General features: G+C 32.1%; 1 protein-coding gene across 1 annotated transcript; it reads left to right on the top strand.

Annotated features, from left to right (window-relative positions):
* Nucleotides 1–3241: 3241 nt before the first annotated feature.
* Nucleotides 3242–4796, top strand: LOC112420850 (uncharacterized). Its single transcript, XM_024780592.1, has 3 exons — nucleotides 3242–3893; nucleotides 4059–4140; nucleotides 4316–4796. The coding sequence occupies exons 1-3, from the start codon at nucleotides 3242–3244 to the stop codon at nucleotides 4794–4796; spliced, it is 1215 nt and encodes a 404-aa protein (XP_024636360.1).
* The last annotated feature ends 17101 nt before the right edge of the window (nucleotides 4797–21897 follow it).

The raw sequence follows: 21897 nt of genomic DNA on the forward strand, positions 1-21897 counted from the left end.
TATCATGACTTTTATTATTGAATAATATATGGCACTCTTTATTATATTTAGATAATGTTAATAAAGTCCTTAGAATAGATAGTTCGTGTAATAATATATTAAGTGTGACTTAATCATGAGATTACATTATCTTATAGAACGCTATTCTTAAATGTATCCGTAGTCAAAGCTTTAATATGAATAAAGGATAATAATAAAGCGTCGAGACTATTATGTATGTAGACTGATGACCGCATCTCATGGGTCATAGATATGAGATATTAAGTCTATACATAGATATAAATATTAGAAGTAATATTTATATTGGATTGACCCACTGTGAGAATACTACATAGTAAGTTATGAAATTGTCATAAGATATTCTCACAATGATAATAATGTATATTGCTCTTAGACCTGAAACCACTATGATCTCTAGATGTGGACTCAAGTGCTTTGTTGCCATTCTAACGTTGTCTGTAAAAGGATAACAATAACGTTGGTTGATGGGTACTTGATGAATCATGCTGAGGGGCATGAGTGTTCTAGATGGGATTTGTCCCTCCTCATAAACAGGAGATATATCTTTAGGCCTCTTGATGAAATATGACTATAAATATGCATGGCCATGCCGAACTAAGTCAATATAAGATATTGGACTTATTCGTTAAATAGTATATTTCGGAATCAAGATAAATAAACATTGATCTATACAAGGGTGACACTATCTATGCCTTGAGATCAATGAAGATATTGAGACAAAGGAGTAATTATACACATATGTGTTATCATGAAAGGTTTCGTCAGATCACTTGACATTCTTGTCACTTGGGTAGCAATGATGTGTTGCTAGATACCGCTCATTGTTTATGGTATTAGATATTAGATTTAATATCATTGCCAACGTGACTAGAACCTAAAGGGTCACACACAAAGAACAGTCAAAAGAGATATATATAAGTACGACTTATATAAAGGGTGCGCTTAGTAAATAATGCTAATGATTTAGCAAAATTTACTAAACTCGTATTGGGCTTAGTGAAGTCAAAAACGAGTTTGACTTGAAAAGCACATAAGGAGTTCTATAAATAGAAACCTAGTGCAATAGTTTGCGGTTACGTTCTTCCTTGCAGAAACCCTAGTTCTCTGACTTCCGTCTTCTTGGCTAGCACCGAGGTTTTGGAGGAGCACTGTTCGTGTGGACTCAATAGAGGCTCTGCTGTTTGCTTGGCTGTGATCGAGATTCCAGTTCGCAGATTCCACCGATCGCTTTCAGACTATTCATTTTAAGGTAACAATCGAATCACTGGTTCAAGTTCCAATTCGTAATGATCCAAGGAAAGTAAATCGAAATTTTATTCCGCTGCTTATTCTGTTAATGTCGATTTACCTTCAGTAATTACAAAATAAAGTAAGACTTTTAAAACTTTAGAATTTCTAAGATATGAACTTGATAAGAAATTCTTAAGTGTTTGCTTTTGAATTTGATAGAGTAAAAACACTTGTAAAAACTGCAGAGTCTCGTTGATTTCTCCAAGTTTTCAGCTCCTTATATAAAGAAGGATTTTAGAGACGTTGGAGAATGCCAATGCATTAAGAGTCCTTGAGAAGCTATCAAATCAAGACGTTAGAATGTTGTCTGGTATGGTTAATGCCATTTTAAAAGACATTTGAAAACCATTATTGCAATCAGAATTGTCCGTTTAATTCCTTTTGTCTTTGAATTTGACTTAGCACGTGTTTCAGAAGAAGACAAATTATACTTGGTCAGATCCTGAAAGTGACCCTTCTTAGAAGAAGACAAATATGATGTGGCTTCTAAGTCCTCAGAGTCCGGATAACTCAGAGTCTGGGTGACTTAGAGTTTGGGTGACTCAGAGTTTGATGATTCAAAGTCTGGCCTTTAGTAGCTTCTGGATGGATTCTTCACATCTGATCACATGTTGACTTCTGATTGACCTTGCTTGTCTTGTTCTTCAGATGCTCTCATACATGTTTAGACCTTGATAAATTTTAGTCCATAGTCCTACAAACTTAAACATATACTAGCATATCCAATTGTTCTTCAATACTTTGTTATCATCAAAACATCAGAGGCATTGTACAAATCCAATTTTGTTCCAACACATTACATACATCAATTTCATTTTTAAGGAACACAATGCTTAGTGCAATGGATTCTTCGATCGAGCTCATAATCCAAGAATGCATAAGCATGTTGCAATGATTCCAAGCCTTGAAACATGGATCAAACTCCAATGGGACTAGAATTGAACCATAAACCAAATCAAACTTATTCTTACCTCCATGAGTTTTCCTCATTTGAATGAGCCCAAACGTGATAATTAGAGTGATTCAAAACCGGTGTAATCACAATAGAAGAAGGTCCATTAGAAGTATAAACGTAGTAAGAGTTTCCAAGTTGTTGAGAAGGATCAAGAATCGGAGAAATCACATTTCCACCAGCGTTACCATTGATGACTCCAACACCACGAACCATTGTAGAAGAAGAAACAATCGCATCAGAGCTCAAAAGAGATTTGATACCATCATGAAGTTCGTCATTATGATGATAGAAGATGAAGAAAGTGCAAAAAACACAGAGAAAGAATAATTATTTTTCATCAAGGAGGAGTTTGTATATTGAATGAATTAATGAATTAGTTACAAAGCTTCTATATATTGAAGATGAAAATCAAACTAACTAATAGCTATCAATAACTAATTATAAAGGCTATGTTAATCTATTGCCTATACACAATAATAATCATGTAGCTAATTGAGTATGTTAACCCTAAACAAGTTAACACATATTGAACTGTATATCTTAAGTTTAACAGCTAAAACTGAAATCTATCAGTTTGAATCAGGTAGAAAAATCAGCGTCCACATTAAATCCAACCTTTTTCTTTTTTTTTAATGAAAAATGACTCTTTTTTGGTCTTTAAAATGTAGTTTGTTTAGAAGTTTTTGTATATTTTTACTTGTTTTTAAGTTCAAAATAGTAGCAATAATAATAATAATAATAATAATTCTAGCAAAAGTTTTGGCAAACCGATTAAGGCAAGTTATGAGTACAATTATTCCTGAGGCACAGTCAGCTTTCGCGAAGGATATGTAAATTCTTGACAGTATCCTTATAGCTAATGAGGTAGTTGATGAGGCTCAAAATTTGAAAAAATATTTGTTGTTGTTTAAAGGTTATTTTGATAAAGCTTATGACTTTGTTGATTGGGGTTACTTGGATGATGTCATGGGGAGGATGGCGTTTCATACTTTGTGGCGGAAGTGGATGAAAGAGTGCGTAGGTACAACAACTGCCTCGATTTTGGTAAATGAGAGTCCTACTAGCGAATTTCCTATGAGAAGAAGGTTAAGACAAGGTGACCTGTTTTCCCCTTTTCTTTTACTAATTGTTGTAAAAGGTCTGAATGTTATGATGACTGCTGCGACAGAAGCTAATATGTTTACTGGTTATAGTATTGGTTCAAACACTCCAATTGTGATCTCTCATCTGCAATTCGTGGATGATACTCTTCTGTTAGGCGTTAAGAGTCGGGCAAATGTCAGAGCCTTTAGGGCTGTCCTATTTCTTTTCGAGGCCATGTCGGGACTGAAAGTAAACTTCGATAAGAGCTTGTTGGTTGGTGTAAATATTGATGAGTCATGGGTGCATGAGGCCACCTATGTTCTGTCGTGTAAAATTGGTCGGTTACCATTTATTTATATGGGCCTTCTTATTGGGAGTGATGCTAGATATTTGATTTTTTGGGAGCCAGTAATTTACTGTATTAAGGCTATATTGTCTGTTTGGAAGAGTAGAAATATGTCTTTTAGTGGTCACTTGACTCTTCTTCAATCCTTCCTGTCTTCTCTTCCTGTCTACACCCTTTCTTTTTTCAGAACTCCCTCAGGTATATATAATCTCCTCTCTTGAGTCTATTTTAATTAAAAAAAATTGGGGTGGGAGTGAGGATTATAGGAAAATTGTTTGGGTTGATTGGAATTTTATTTGCATGAGTAAGGAGTATGGGGGTTTGGGGTGCGATTGCTGAATGAATTTAATATTGCTCTATTAGGTAATTGGTGTTGGAGGTGTCTGGTGGATAGGAATGGTTTATGGTATAAGGTGTTGTCATCTCGTTATGGCGAGGAGAGAGGGTGAATTAAAGAAGAGGGAGGGATGGATCTGCCTGGTGGAGGGAGATTGTGGAAATTCGTGAAGGGATTGGTGTCGAGGGAGGAAGTTTGTTTGAGGAGAGCATTCAAATGAAAATTGGTAATGGTTTAAATACCTTTTTTTGTCTGACCGTTGGGTGGGGGCGACTCCATTTAGGGAGAGGTTTAGGAGACTTTTTGATTTATCTGTTGACAAGTATATGAAAGTGACGGAGATGTATTCCTTGGGTTGGGATGAAGGAGGGGAAGCATGGGGGTGGCGTCGGCAGTTGTTCGCGTTGGAGGAAGATTTAGGGGGGGAGTGTAGAACTCTGCTTTCTAATGTTACCTTGCAGGATGTTAGGCAGTGGCATCCTAATGTGGGTGATGGTTATACAGTCTGTGGTGTGTATCAAATGCCCATGAGGCAGGAGATGCATAATACATACGCAGCAGCTACCGCAGTTTGGCACAAAAATGTTCCTCTTAAGGTTTCAATTTGTGCATGGCATCTTCTTCGCAACAGGTGGTCTACAAAGGATAAATTGGTTCGTTGTGACATCATTCCGTTTGATTCTCAATTGTGTGTGACCGGATGTGATTCCAATGAATCAGCAGACCATCACTTAATTCATTGTCCCACTTTCGGTGAGATATGACAACATATCAAAACTTGGATCGGTGTGTATTCAGTGAATCCCCAACATATAATGGATCATTTTATTCAGTTCGCTTACCTTCAGGAGGCTTTAAACCCCGTCGATCATTCTTGCAATTTATTTGACTTTGTAGTGTTTGGGTGATATGGAACAAAAGAAATCATATGTTGCTCTCTAACAATGCTAAAACAATTATGCAACTTCTGGAAAAAAAAATCAAAATTACTTCTCTTCAGTGGCTGAAAGCTAAAAATGTCTATTTTCCTTTTGGTTACCATATGTGGTGGCAACAACCTCTTGTCTATTTAGGCATTGATTGATTGTCTTTTTTGTATATATTCAAGATACTTTACTGTATTTTGCTTTGCTCTTCTTTGCACGCCTTGTGCTAGAGAGTAGAGCTCTCACTTTGTGGTGATATATCTCATTTTTTGTTGTCCAAAAACAATGTAGAGATAACTATATGAAAGGACATAATAAATAATACTCACTCCGTTTCATAATACTTGTCCATTTTGGAGAATAATTTTGTTTCACAATACCTGTCTCTTTCAAGTTTCAATGCAATATTAATTATTGTCTTGTCAATAATACCCTTACATATTTATTGTAGAGAGAGAAAAAATAGAATAAAATAATAAATGGTTAAGGGTATTATAGAAACACACACATAATTTCTTCAAAAATAACAAAATTTATTTGGTTTCTTGGTTAATACAATTTATCCAAAATGGACATGTATTTTGAAACGGAGAGAGTAATAAATATTATGATACAAATAAAGATAAATAATTCTATGAAAAAATAATAAAATTTATTGATACGGGTAAAAATAATTTTAAAACCCGCAATTATAAAAGGAAAATAGGCTTTTTTGATGATTATAAAACTCTCACAATTTTGTACCAAAAAAAAAAAAACCTCACAATTAAGAGTATTCTCTTAATGAGCTCTATTGTTTGCTTTTGATGATTTATCATAAACTTATATATCAAAAAATGTTCGATTAGTTTCTTAATTTTGTTTCTTCTTCGGACTTAGACACTCTATTGTACTTACAGAAGAGAGTAAAAAGAGGCTATAGAATTAGATGAAATCAGGCCGCATGTAATGGCAGACCAGAAGGCGTATTTCATGTTATTTGCATTGTAATGAGTCCAAATTCAAGCTTTGTCTTATAGTATGATGAATGAATATAAATGAAGTAATAGAAGTTTCTTTTTTTTTGTTTTTTTTTTGACAAAATGAAGTAATTGAAGGTTGCTGATTTTATTTGTATCACCCTAGACGGTTTGATAAGAAGACTGTCCAATCAAACACGTTCCATAACTGAAAGTCCTCCTGAGCCGTGAACGGGGGATATTACCGCAATTAACTCCATACCTAAGAGCTGAAGCATCTAAGATGGCGGTGCCTACTAGTTTGGTTCCTCATACTTGAAAGATTCATAGACTTCTCAAAATATTCTTATTTTTTAAATAATTTAAAAGTTTCATTTATAAGAGACATAAAAAAACACGAGAGTTTCATAGATTTTTATGTTTAGGGGTGTAAAAGTTCTATAAAAAAAAATATCTTGAAATTGAAAATCATTGAGCGACTGTAAAGGGATAAGTGAGAGAAATGGAGAACATTGGAAGTTAAATTTTTTAGTCACTTTTGTAAAATATTTAGCCACTTTTGTAACACTCTTGATCAAAGGGAAGGAGTGGTTTGGGTAGCTCAATCGATTTGATCTAAGGGAAAATGAGTTGGAGTTCATAGGTTCAAACCTTAACGAACAAGTCAAAATATTAATTTAACAAAATAACTACGAACGTTTGCCATTAAAAAAAACTCATGGTCAAGGGAAGAAAACGGGGAAATGATAGAAATTAGGTTTGCTTTTCTAGAGTTTGTTGAATTTAATTTCTTATAACTCTTTGTATCTGAACCTAATTAGGTTTGCCCTCTCCTTGAGACATAGGTCAATTTAGGCTGAATTGGATAAACAAATATTGATATTTTGTTCTTCTTCTCTATATCTTGTTCTTTGGTTCGATTGTGATTTTGTTTTACTCTTGATTGTTATATTATACCTATATTTGTTGTTGCTAGAGATTGATTTGTTTATTTGTTGCTAGCGATACTTGCTTCGCACATGATACATCTAAGTTTATTGCTGTGATTTAAGTCCGAATTCAGAACGGAAAAGAAACCCCATCTTTTGTTCAACATTATCAATCTCATAAATCAAATTTTCCAGCAAAGCAGATCAATTGAAGAGATAGATGAATATTGCATCTTTCACCTTTTTCAAGTCTCTAGGGTTTACCTCTCACGAAACAAGCGTTTGTCGGTGCCTAAGGAGAATAAGAGACCTTTATAGCGCTATCAAAAGTCTATGAAGAAATTTGCGGTGCTCAACTGCTCATCAACCATTCAAGCTGGTCACAAAGTGAGTAGATTTGCGGCAAAGCAGATATTTTTGTCCACATTGATTAAAGATTATATGTTGACTACATAATTTTATAGTGTAAAAATCATGGTCATATATAGAATGTCTCATCTAAAGAATTGCATTCAATTGTAAATTCATGTCTTTTTAGATGGGAGACTTTGGATTTGATAGGGAAAATGTGAGAGAAATTTTTAAAATATATTTGGAAAGTTGCAATTGTTAAATAGAGATCTTTTAGAGAAAAAGTGTATTGTTTGATAATTGAAACAATGTAACTATTCATGAACAACTCTCTTAAATAGTTGTTTTTCTTTACCAAAGGACATAAGTTTCTCTATAAATAAAAATATTTTTGAGGCAGAAAAGAAGTCAGAAAAAATAAAAGAAAAAGAGATAGAACATCACATTCTTGTGTGTCTAAAATTATGTCAAAAAAAAATACTAAATCATTATTTCTTTTCTGTAGTGCACGAGAGAAATTGACAGAACTTTATTATGTAAACTATCATTGATCGATACACTTGATGTGAATGTACAAGGCACATCAATGATTCAATCATATCCTGAAGGGGGATTCACCAGTATACCCCTTTGCATCCGGTTGACATTACTAGTAGGGGCAAATGGAATCTAAATATTAGTGTGTCTACACACGCTTTGAAATTTATGTGTACTCTTCATCATGTTCATCTTCATCATCTTCTTAGTCAAACTATTACAGCAGACCCCAACACAGATTCTAACAGAAAATTCATCGCATTTCATCAAAAATATATAAGTACATCTTATGCAATGTGGGATTATTACACAAATTGGTTTGAGGCAGTAGCTTTTAAAGGAGACTACAAAGTACAACGTAACCTAATTTTAAGTGATCAAAGATCAATATTTGTTTATAATAATCCACTTAAGTTTATTTGGTGTTGACATGAGACCTAAAAGTGTGCTCCTTCTCAAATCTCATATTTGATTCTCTCCAGTGTTAATTCAGATAGACTAATTTCATTTCTTAAAAAAAATGTTGGTTTACAATGTAGTTGATTATGCATAAGCTAAAAAATATAAATATTTACATTTACTCCTTATTATGCTTGTGAAAGCGACAAAGTAGAAGCCATGAATAAAATTATTATTGGTTTGGTGAAGAAACTTAATAGATCAAAACTAAGAAATTAACATAATATACATTAGAACAATGTTATGGTATATGGCATTAACACAATGTTTAAGTTAAAACCAATCTAGAGTCAATTCGGATTTAAATAAAATTATTTTAATCGTTGAATGTGTCAATCGATATCATTATAATCCATGATTAACACCTAAACAACAAAAACACACATATCTACGTATATAATATTAAAACTACAAATATCTACAAATACACATATTTAAACATGCACAATGAACACATACATGAAAAATGAGAGACGTATAGAGAAAACAGATAAATGTGCTAGACGAAGAAAATGAGGAAAAGCAAACAAGCTGTGAGTGTAATCATATAGAGAAATGCGCAACATAGTTAATGGCTGTGACAGAGCGAAGACGAGAAGGGGGCATGGAGAAGAACGATGAGAAGAGGAGAACAATGGTTTATTTCCCAAGACCGGGGAGAAAGTTTCGAGGGTTTATAAAACACATTTAACAGATTTTAAACCGGTTGTGCAAGTAATGGACATAAAAGACATACTTTTTAAACCCATTATCTAAATAATCAGCTTAAAACAATGTTTTCAACTTAATTTTAAAAATGTCACCATGTTTATGTTTTATACCAAATTTGCATAACCAACTAGCAAGAGGCATCTTTTAATCCGGATTTCGCACTAGCAATAACACCCTTTTACTATGTACAACAAAATAAAACACAACATTAATAACAAAATGCTATAACATGAAAGCATTACAAACATATGAATCAAATGTTGATGTCTGTTGGCTATAATAAGAGGTTGTTGTATATTTACTCGTGACATTGAAAGAGACATGAGTGAAGTTAGTGAAAGAAAAAGAAGCACGTAACTATGGGTGTGGGGGGCTATTTTTCACAAATGAGACAAGTGAAGTAGGGACAACATTGTCTTCCAAACAAGGGTGAAGAAACATGTTGTTGGTAAGTAAAACATCTACAATTTAATGATATATGCTTGCTGTAATTCACTTTTTCTATATGCTCATTGAATAAGTACATCATTGGAAAATTATGTGTAAAAGTACACCGACAACCACTATTCTGCAACCAATTCTAGATAAATCATAATGAAAGGAAAAAAATGAGCATTTTTCATTTAACTTTAACCCTATTCTAATTCAAGAAGACTCTATAAAGTATAAAATGACTGATCGATTGAGCACGTCAAAAAAATTATCCCTCACTCCTTTTAATGTTAGACCCAATATAGAATGAATATTATGTTAGTTTTTCTTTTTTTTTTTTTTTTTTATGAAGAAAGAATGAATTTCATGTTTTTCTTTTAATAAAGAATGAATTTGTTAGCATTACCGTTAAAAAGTCTCACATCGGATAAGAGATGATCCTGACAATGTGTTTATAAGTGGCAACAACCATCACCTCACATGCTGATTTTGTGGGGCTGTGTTAGGTCCAACCAGGTTTAGGGACTTGGTTAAAACTTTTTTTGGTTTAGAGACTTATTTGTAAATATTCGAATAATTTAATATGATATATAAAGTAAAAATATATTAACATTTATAAATATGAGATAGAGAGAGTGAGAGAGAGGGGATAAATATATGAAAAAGGGAGAGCGAGAGATGAGAGAGATAGTGAGAGAGATAAATGGATAAGAGGGATATACGAGAGATGGAAAAAGAAATTTATTATGCATCTCTATCTCTATCTCTCTCGTCTATCTCCTTCTCGAAGGGAGACAAAATATGGGGGAGAGAGAGAGAGAGATGGAAATAAGATAGGATATAGACATATTCAATAAATTCTCCCTCTCAATATATTTCTCTCCGCTCTAAAATCCGCTCTCTATTCACTATATTCTATATCTTTTATATATCTCTATCTCTTCCCAATTTTTCTATGCTCACCCTCCTATCATTCACACACACAGTCTCTCATCTATCTTCTTGATTGATAATTAATTACATTTATAAACTTTATTTATATATAATATGTTGTACGTCCTTAAACTATTTGAGGATTTTCAAATAAGTCCTTAAACTAAAAGTTATAATCAAGTTGAATTATTATTATTTTTAATTAGATATTTCTATTATAGGTTGATTAATCATTGATTAACATTAGGGTCCATTTTGTTTGAGAATTAGGAGGGGAGGGTAGGGGAGGGGAGGGGATAGAAGGGAAGGGATTTTAACGGAGAGGAGGGGAGATATTTTAATTAAAAACGTGTTTGGTTCGCAAGGGAAGGGGGAGGGATTTTAAAATTATTTTACTGTTTTATCCTTAAACTTAATTAAATAAAAGAAACTACTTGTTTTTACGATTTCAGAGATCGACGAAAGACAAGGACACACCTAAGCTGCTTATTTTATCTCAAACTGGTTCATATCTTTTGCACAACAAGACATGAATAGGTGAATTAACAGTGAAAAATAAGGAACAACAAGTAATAATAAGCTGAATTAAAATAAGATAATAATAATAATGCGGCCGTTGATAGCAACAAAGTAGTAGTAAGAGTGGTTTGAACATGTAACAATAAGAGTGATAGATGATATATAATAATAAAAGTTATTACAAGGAAAATATAACAAAATAATAATAAAAATTGTTATAAGAATAAGATAACCTTATAATAATAAGATTGTTACAAAAATAATACAATCTAATAATAATAAAAGTTGTTACAAGGTTAATATTGAGATTTGAAATTAATTTAAGGATAATTATGGCAATGCAATAAAATTTTAAAGAGATTTGCTCTCCTCCCCTCCCCTCCCCTTCTAAAAATTGAACCAAACACTTCAAATTAAAAATCTCCTCTCCCTTCCCCTCCCCTCCCCTCCAAAACTCTCGAATCAAACGGAACCTAGTATAACAGAAGGACCTAATTACAAAAATACAGAAGTTTAGAGATATGACTACAATTTTATTAGTTTTGGGACCTATTTGAAAATACATGTAGAATAATCATAGCAAAAAATCATGCTTGCTTTTCACTTGAGGAGATTAAATTTTGACGGAGTCACATGTCGATTTCGTTCTTCTAGATCTCTTTTATTATATCTCTATAGTCAAATAAAAAATCATTTTAATAAATTACTTTTATATTTTTTTCTTTATTTATTAAACTTATCTCCTTAATTTTTCCTAAACAAACCAAGAGTTACGACCAATTGAGAAATAATAAGCGTTGTTTTAATATCTTTCTTTATAACTAAAAAAATCAGAGGTCTTCGTATCAACACTGACATTGAGATTCAAACTCAAACTTATTTAAAAAATAAACTATATTTTTACATCAAGTAAACCGATATTCGTTGAATGTATTCACATAAATTTTTCATTTGAGTATGATGTATATACTATACTTTGTGCATTAAATGTATATCTCAAGTGGATTGGTCAATTAACCATAGTATCCTCATGGGTGGCTAATCATATGATAATATAACGTAATATAGTAGAAAGTGACATTGAAGTCAAAATTTGCATATGACATGGGTTGTGGGGCGTGTTTCAAGCCTAGAGCCATGTGTAAGGTCACTCCGGCACAACTACTTAGATAGTGAGCTTTTCTTTTTTCCTTTTTTTTTTTCTTCTTCATTTTATCATATATTTTACTTGAGGTATTGAATACTCCTTTTCTACTTGTTCCATACTCTATATTTGTTGCCATTGTTGGGTGAAATAGAAGCATCAAGTACACTCAATAACCTTATTGATTTCATATCACACGACTTACTGACTTAGAGATTACATATACGTTAAATTAATGGACCGTCAATATATTTTTAAGGGCACAAATGCCTTCAGAAAAGTTTAGGCATCCTTCAGAAGAGTTCTTGAAGTCTAGGAGCGCCGCCTCAACAGGCTTCTAGAAGCTTTTAGAGCACTGTAAAATGACTTAAGGCCCAGGTTGCTTGAGGCTTAAGTCACGAGAAATCAAGCCCACGGAAGACTATAAATACTACTCTTGGGATCATTCATGATCAATACAGTAATAAACCCTAATATCTGATATTGTACTTACTGCAAGTACAATAATTAACTTTAAACAAATTTATAATTTTTTGAAATCACACTCTCAACAATAATAACTATGTGACACAGTTACAGTTTTTATTTATCTCTGTATCAAACTTTGTGATAATTGCTCACTCAGATCGATACTAATCAAATCTAAAATCTTAAGAGGAGTATACTACTCCAAGATCTCAAGTCAATACCAGCATGTCAATGTATCAAATTTTGTTAACATCATGAGAATGTCCATTGCATTGGGTTGTTTAAAACTGTTTTTTCCTTCTGTTGTTTAAAACAGTTGTAATTATATTGTAATGCGTCGAGTATTCTTTGTACTTCCTTCTAATAATATTTGTTTTCTTATCTAAAAAACATAAGAAACTTTGTATCACTGCATCTTTCTTTATTTTGTTTAAACCCCTCTTCAATGATCATATGTACTTTGTAACTGAAATTCTAGTCGCTTTCCTTTTTAAGACTAAAGTTTATTGGATTGTTTCCATTTTTAACCGGAGATCAATAGCATAACCAAAGTGATGATGTAATGGAATCTCTAGCTGAAAAAGAAAAAATGCACATACGCAACACGATAAAATAAATCTAGTGGAATTTTCCATTTATATATACTACTACTCTAAATTGCATAAACAATGACCACTCGATTAAACGTTTAAAGCTTGATAATTTAAAATATTACTAGAACTTTATTTTTTAAACAGTTAAATATGACTTGAACGTCTCTTAATTTTAAACAAATAATAAAGGTTAGTAAAAAATAAATAAAAATAGTAAAAGGACTTGGAAAGCTGGAAATTCAACTACATTTAAAAAGAAGGTTTTTAAATCCACCAATGGCTATCCAAATATCAGTCTTTATTTATTTTTTTCGAATAATTCTGGTCTCTATGTTTTGCCTTTTATTTAATTTGGTAGTCTTTTTTAATTTCTCCCCTCAAATTTACCATAAACGACACAACTAATTGACATGGTATATAAACACGGATTTTTTTATTTACGAGGCTAAAAAAGAAAAAAGAAAAAAAAAAAGAAGAAGAGAAATCTATATTCTACGGAACCAATTGTTTCCAATGAATTAGCTGTCAAAAGGTCAAATAAGTCTGGTGAAAGATCGTTGTAAATCATGAAATTTGAGGAGGAAGAAGCTCAAAGCTTTGCTAAGAAGTCAATACAACTATTATCTTCCTGAAGGATGTGAGCAATGGATATAGTCCAGTCAAGGTTAAAAAAATTCTTGATGTCTTTAATTAAAGTAGCATGTGGCAGTAGCGCGGTGCTGGCTGCTTGAGAATGTTAACACAGTGGAGAGAGAGTCCGAATAGGAAATAATATCTTGAAAGTTCACCTTTATAGTCAGGGAAAGCCCTCGATGTATTGCACGTAGTTCATCTAGAAGGATGTCAATGTTTTTTTTTTTCTTTTCTAAAGAAGCTAAACTAGTTAACGTAAATTGACAACGAAGATAATTGAACTTGAAATCTGGAGAAGGAGCACACTACAAGGTCTCAAACCAACACCATAAGACTTATCCAAGTGGTTTAGAAGGGCGACAGTGTTATGTGCAATGTAGCATGAGAATCCTAAAATCCATGTCTCAGAAGGAAGGCTTAGTAAGCCGCTAAAGCCTGCTCTGATGGGGTTACATAGAATGTCATCAACATTGATAATAATGGAGATGGGATCAGTTATGTTCCACTGAACCCATCTATTCAAAGATCTAGTAAGGGGTGTGGGATAGAAGAAAGAATTTAAAGTGGTAGATAAATTTCCAACTTAAGTTGGTACCGGGGCATCTAAGAAGCAAATAGAACTTCTATTTCTCTAAAATCACCATACTTCTGCAACAAAGATGTTGGAATTGGGTGAGGAAAGGGCATTCTTTAGCCAATCACAGCGGTCCATACTTTTTTGAACTCGAAAAATCTGTAACCTAGAAAATGCCAGATATTTTTGGAGACTGTCTAGTCTTTGATGCAATGGAGGAATATCTCATCAAATGATAGACAACGAGGACAAAAGCCATTCAAGGTAAGATTTCGATGACTCGGAAAAGAAAGAGCAGGGACAGAGTCATATAATGCTAGCCATACAAGAAATTTGATTTTTCTTTTTTTGGAATTTTAAGACACCAAATCCAATACCATGAAAAAGTCATGCATATATTGCTTCAAAATCCAAGAAAAATCGAACTTGGTAGTGCAGACACCTTGGGTGTTATCCAACCAAATAAAGGCATCTTCAATGTTGGGGTTGAAATGAAGCACACAGTTGTTGATTTTATCAGTGATGGGTTGTGGGAAGTTAGCGTAGAGGATTGCGAGATTAGGCGTTGATGTGTTGTAAAATTCATTGATTTTTAAAGCAAGGTCGTTGATGCGTACAAATGGTACGTGGGAACAAAGAGGGCGAAATAAGGGTTAATACCAAAATTAGAAGGAGGAGCCACCATATATTGTGCGCCAGTGAAAGCCGTCTTTGAGGACATTCTTAGCTTTAGTGATGGATTTCTATGAAGGCGAGTCAAATGTGGAGCTGGAACTAGCAAGGATACTAGCACTTGAAATGTATTTGTGAAACAAAATGTTGACCCAAATCAATGAAGGAAATCCCAAACAAGCATACTAAGGAGGGATAAGTTAACGTCTCTTGTTGTTTGAATGTCGAGTCTTTCCCAAATCATTGTTTTAGCAATTTTATCTCAGCACACCAAATTAAGACTGATATTATCAGAACTTTTCCAGATGAAATTTTGAGTTGCTCTATCGACAAGATCTCAAGCGCTTAGGGGAAGATTTGTGATCTGCATACAGTATGAGGGGAGATAACATAACTAAAGTTGCAAGGGCCAACCTTTTGAGATTGTTTAGAAGAGGATGCTTTCACAAGGCTAATCCGATTTGGATCTTCTCAATGATAAAATTGAAGTTGCCTTTTTTTGCTTTGCCTTTGAAGATGGGGAAACCAAGATACCTTTTAAGAGAAGTCCTCTTCTGGATGATGGATATAATGGTGATGTGTGTGAATTTATCATGGGGAACATTTGAAGACTATATGGTCATGGATTTAGCAAGGTTATTCTTTAAGCCTAAAGCCCAAGTAAAAGTATCAAAGAGATTAGTAATGGATTTGAGTTGATAGTTTTTTGCCTTGTTGAAGAGGAGAACATCATATGCAAATAAGAGGTGAGAAATATGTTGAAGAGCCGGTTAACCATGACTTTGACAATGATTTTGTAGACAATGTTGCAAAGGCTTACAGGTCTAAGTTCCTTAAAGATGGTGGGAGTTCCAACTCCGGGGATGAAGGAAACGAGAGTTTTAGACATAGGCGAGTCAAAATAACCAGTAGAAACGACATTATAGACAAGGCGAAAAATTTCCATCACCCACCATGTGCCGATATGTGCTAAATAGAAGTTACCCTTGTCCTTATAGAGAAGCTCAAGTTGATTAAATGGATTTTAGAGATTTAACATGAGAATCATACTCATAATTTGGAAGGTAAAATGAAAGATATGAAAGATCACATTTCTTCTCTTTAATCTAAAGGGGAGGAGGGCGACTTTGGGGAGGAGAAGGTGGAAGAGTTACATCATCTTTCAGCTTATTTGTTTTATGTGGCTAAAACTTTTACAAGTATGCAATGATAGAAGACGTGCATTAATTGGATTAAAGATAGATACGTGACTTCTAATTTTTTCATGAGATAATGTCAAACATAATAAGGATAAATTCGATACTTTCTTTCAATGTTAATGAGGAGTAGTTCAATGGTGTGGTTAATATTCACACTGAAATGTATAACCATTTTGAGGCCCATTTTAAGGCTGGTGATATGGTTAGACACGGGGTAAACATTATTAATATCAAGAACCTCAATGTGCTAGAACGGAGAGACTTGATTACACCATTTAGTGAGGAGGAGGTTAAGCTTGCAGTGTGGGATTGTGACAACTTCAAAAGTCTGAGATTAGATGGTATAAATTTTAGGTTTATTAAGGACTTTTAGGTCAAGCTTAAATGTGATGTGATGCGGTTCTTATTGGAATTTCATAGAAATGGTAAACTTGCGAGAAGCTTGAATTGTACCTTTATAGTTTTAATCCCAAAAGGTGGATCCACATAGAGTGAATGATTTTTGACAAATTTTGCTAATTAATTGTATGTATAAGATTTCGACTAAAGTGTTGGCTAACCGTCTTCAGAGGGTAATTGAGAGTGTTACCTCTAACTCATGATCAACTTTCATTAAAGGAAGGCAGATTATTTCAGATACCATTCTAATTGTAGATTCTGGGTTAGCATTCTATAGCATATATGAAAGCATCACATTACTGATTTAAGATAGATGCTAATGAGTGCTCTAAATACATTCTTTAAGGTTTCGTATTTAGGGATGGAGGTAGTAAAATATTTGACTCTTTTAATAAATAATTTCTTAATAAAAAAATCTTTAAAAAATACGCTTAAAACACTAGTTAACAAGACCCTTGATTTAAGACCGAGAGGATTATACCCACTTGTTTATTGGAAAAAATCAACGTATACATAACTATTTTATATAGTTCTATTTTTAAAGTGTAGATATAAGTTGATTTAAAACAATAAAAGACTGAATGTTGGAAAAAGAGTTTAAAAGAAAATGTTGCTAGTATCGACCGATTATTAGATGATGTGCTCACATGCATAAGTTTAGTTATGATGCCAATACCATAGTAATACATACATTGTCTTTATTCTTTCCCAAGGAAAAAACTAAATGCATTTGGAAGGCTTAGATATGGCTATATTGGGGTTCATTCACACTAAAGTCTTAAATAGGGTGTTTACTCAATCTTAATTTATTGAAAGTGTCGTTATCAAGAACGTGGTATGTGCTAAGACTACTAAGTACTAACATATGGAGCGGTTTAACCAGATAATCTTTCACACTAACAACCATTTTTTTGTACCACCGACACTAACAACCTTATTACTAGTTATTACTATTACTAATACACCATCCTTTTGCTTTTTCACACTAACAACCGGAGTAGTTCATTTGCAAATAAATCGTTAATTTAATCACTAAACTATCAAGTAAATCATTAAATTAACACATGTTATATTTATATAGTAGTTTAGACATTAAAATGAAATTTTGAGACTACACTACAATTGAGTCATACACACTGACAAAAACATTAACATTCGCAAGCTGGAAAAACTAATCATGTGAGCTATTAATGTGTGACATGAAATTTAGTGATCTGGACATATATATAATTTAATTATCTGACATTTATCAAGCCCTTGATTTAGGAGTCATGTCTGTCATGTTGTCAAAATTTTGGGCTTCTTTTTGTGATTGTTGTTCTTCTTTAATTTCTGTAACATCCTCAGGAAACAAGATGCCCTGAGTTCCAGACATTACATGCAGCATCTACAATCTGAAAATCATAGTCCCTTTTAATTTCAATTCTCCTAAAAAAATTAGTAATTAAAGTTTTTCTTATTCATGTGAAAAATTGAACAAATGTGATTCTCTATGTTAAACCTATCTCCATCATGGAACATTATTCTTGAACTTAATTACCTATAAAGTATATATTATTATCATTAGCTCAGTCCTGTAACACATTGATAATGTGAGCAATATATGCTTAATTAGGTGAGGCACAGTCTGATTGAGATTAAGATAAAAATATTTATTTAAATCACTCTTCAATTAAACTAAGAAAATGAACCACCATTGGGTGGCACAAGTAATAGTAAACATTTGGGGTAGCCTTAACCATTTGGTTAGGGATTCGACCGTCGATTGATGCGTATGAAAAAACATATATTAAGAGAGTATTAATTTTTAAATAGACTTCAATTAGGTCAACCATTTATATGAACTTTGATCACGTAAAAAAATGGATATTGTTAACGAGTGTTCCTGGAATACTCTTTGTAAGAATTTTAAATTAAAAAATTATTTTTTAAAAAAGTTAAATATTTCAATTTTTAATTCATCAATTATACAAATTTTTCATAAAAACTTACCATAACCCTTAAATAGTGTATCCAAGACACTTGTTAAGTATTTACAATTGCAAGATAATACTCCCTCCGTCCCTATATTTAAGCACGCGTAATTCATTATTTTTGTCCCTAAATGTAAACCCATTTTCAAATTACTAAATGCATTTATTTTTTTTCTTAAACATACCCTTAATTAATACTACTATCTTGTTTTGAAATATGAAAAGTCAAATTTAATACACATACAAACAAATAACAATTTCGTAATATTAACACACAAAACAGACACATTAATTACACTGACAACTTTTCTTAAGAAATGTGAAAAAGGCAATGAGTGTCTATATTAAGGGACAGAGGGAGTACTTTGATTTACCAAAGAAAATGTTCCAACTATCATCACAAAATCAAGTCCAAGTCAAACTCAATATAACATGTTGCCCTATCCATTTAATGCAAGCCATTTATTTTTACTCAAATGAGTGAAATTTATAGAGAGATTTATTTTAGAGTCTGCAGATTCCAACATATATAGAAACTATCAATCTATCATTCTTAGACCCTTTCTCAAAATCTAGCACCTGGCATAAAGTTTTGAGTTTTCTTGATGTTTTTAGTAGATGTTCATAACTATCATGTGAAAAAGGGTTACAAATACAACCTACCACATTGAGTGTGTACTACTGTGTTTACCTACCCTACTTCTTTTGTTCTTTATCTTTCTTGTTTACTTTATTTTCTTTATTTTAAAGTTATATCTTTTTTTCTTCTTCCCTTGCAGAATATGTGAAAAAGAGATGGATACAATACACCTGCATTAACTTTCTCAAATGTAAAGTTAGTAAAGGAATTTGTATATCACATAAATTATGTGTGTTTGTTGAAGATATATTCCCAAAGCTAACAATATTCAATGAAAAGATTGAAAGGAATTAAACCCTAAAACATGATAAAACATGTCAATTTATCATTTTTTTTTTGTGCCCTCTAAAATATGAGGCTATGTTCAATTTCACACTCTATAAATCCGCTAATTAAGGTGTCATACAACTTAATTTCCGCATTAAATCTTTTTTAAGTTTAATTAACAATAAATATCAAATCAATGACATTATCAAGAATTTTTGGAGGGGACAAACTCATTTTCATTTCTTCTTTTTCTTCACTTTTTCTCTTTTTCTTATGCGTGCAAAAGAAAAACACAAGTTTATTTTTCTCAATTTTTGATTTGTAGGCGTCACAAATCACAAAATACATGCAAACTACAAACACGTAACTTTCAAAACAACAAACTTTGACAACTCTTAAGTTAATTAATTGTTATTGCTATGTCACCTATAATTCTCCCAGCAATATACGCATTATTTTGCGCTATTAAATTTGTGATATTGAGCATTTTGCTTGTAACTATTAGTTGCTATGATTTGGATCTTTCACCAAAAAAACAATAATCAATAATTAGTATTGGACATATTAATTTTGTCTCGTGTATGTATACTCACTTACTCACTCATATGCCTCTTTCTCAATGTCCTTTAGGTGGGGGTAAGTAGGTCTTTCTTTTTTTAGATGTCCAAAATTGGAGAGGCACAAAAATAAACAAGTGGACTTGCCAACCACAAAAATCAATAATCTATATTAATATATATGTTAAAACAAGATGTGACCCTTGAATTCATCTAGATTTTTTTTTTAAGGAGGAATTCATCTTGATGTGCATAGGAGTGTAGGACTGCTGGCCCATGAAGGCTACTAATGCCCTCCCTATAGGTCGCATTCATAGAAAGACACATGGTTAAGAAGATTGTGACAAGGAGATATTTAACACTTACTCTCCTAAATATAAGTTTTTTATGAGATTATTTTTACATTTGTATAAGATTTTTTTATCAATTAAATAAGCTTCTTAAAAAAAAAAGATTTTTTTTTATCAATTTTTAACTGTATTAATTATTTATTTACTAAAATATTTCTTTTTAATTTACATTTTTTCATGCAAAAAATCATATATATTATAATATCATAAAAAAAAAATTAGGAACATTAATCAAATCTATCTCTTTAAGAGTAAAGTTGTCAAATGATGTTAATTGTTAGTAATTTTAATACTAGAACTAATTTTTTTGAGTAGGTAGACAAAGTGACAAACAACTCTTAAAATTTACGTAAACAATTGCGAGATTTTGAGTTTAAATCATGATAAAAGTGTTCATCCTAACAATAGAGCTGGGTCTTACAGACATGCATCTTTTTTAATTTCAGTAATTTAGTCAATAATCATATATTTAATTATCTAATTATAGAAGATGTAATGTTTTAATTAAACTTTTTCATAAAAATATTTTAAATTCACACACACTTATACTTATTTGTTTGGAGTTGACTTTAAACCTCTACATTGAGATTATATATTGTGTCGGTTGTGTTAAATTGGACTCATCTTTCATATATGCTCATATGAATCCACCTAAATAAATCATTGTATACCTGCTTTCAAGGGTTAACTGACCAACTACCCCTTTAACCTCTTCAACGTGAGAAGTCTTATTTTAATTATGTGTTAGTTCTTTTTTTTATTAATAAAAAAAAACTATGTTTTTATATGTGAAATGTAGTTCAAATGAAACAATAATAAGAGTATGATTGTTGTTTGTTTTTGACAAAATATAAAAGTATTAATAATCAGAGTATACAAATTATACGATTAGTTGGTAAAGTCTATTATAATTTCTTTCAAATTTTTATAGATTATTAGATTAATATTTTTGATGAGTGTCACGGAGCCGTCGGAAGCAAATTATGAATAATGTTTGTGGAAATGGTGAAAAGATTAAAAAAAGAAGAAATGGATTAATAGCCAAATTATTTTACTAGGAAAATAACATGTTTGTTTGGAATTAAAAATGAATAAAATATTTATTTTTTTATATGTTTCCTTCCACATGCTTAACGAGCTCTTGATCTCATCAATTTTCTCCTTCGTCAAGTTTGAACTCAGAACATTAACTTTATATTCTTTACTTCAACTTATGCACTTGAGCTATCCAACCCCAAGAGTTGTTTAATTTGACTCAAATAGTTAATGATATTGGATTAGAGTCAAATTGTTCGTGAGTTTTTCTCGACTAAAACCAAAGAGTTAAAATAATAAAAAGAATTCTTAACATTAAGAGATTATTAAATCATAACTTTTAGGTCAAATAACTTATAATATATATAGATCTCTTTTACTAGGCACCTTTTTATATATTGAGGTATTCTAAGGCACCTAAAAACCCCTCCCTGCCTTTTTTTTTTTTCTTCTATAATCCATTTTATACAAGCAAATGGACAAAAATTTAAAGAAATAAATGAAAAAAGTAAACCCATCAGATACAAAATGCTCAATTATTTAGAATAAGAAATGAGAAAAAAATGAAGTATCAAATCTGATCACAGGGTCCTACTGTATCCACC

This window comes from Medicago truncatula, chromosome 4 (genome assembly GCF_003473485.1).
Source record: "Medicago truncatula cultivar Jemalong A17 chromosome 4, MtrunA17r5.0-ANR, whole genome shotgun sequence".
Lineage (NCBI taxonomy): Eukaryota > Viridiplantae > Streptophyta > Magnoliopsida > Fabales > Fabaceae > Medicago > Medicago truncatula.

Bases quoted from the DNA above. Each gene is read 5' to 3' on its own strand.
- LOC112420850 (XM_024780592.1), top strand. From the start codon at position 3,242: ATGGCGTTTCATACTTTGTGGCGGAAGTGGATGAAAGAGTGCGTAGGT. The intron at 3,894-4,058 runs GTATATATAATC...TTGCTCTATTAG, and splicing joins TTTTTTCAGAACTCCCTCAG to GTAATTGGTGTTGGAGGTGT. The intron at 4,141-4,315 runs GTGAATTAAAGA...GACTCCATTTAG, and splicing joins CGTTATGGCGAGGAGAGAGG to GGAGAGGTTTAGGAGACTTT.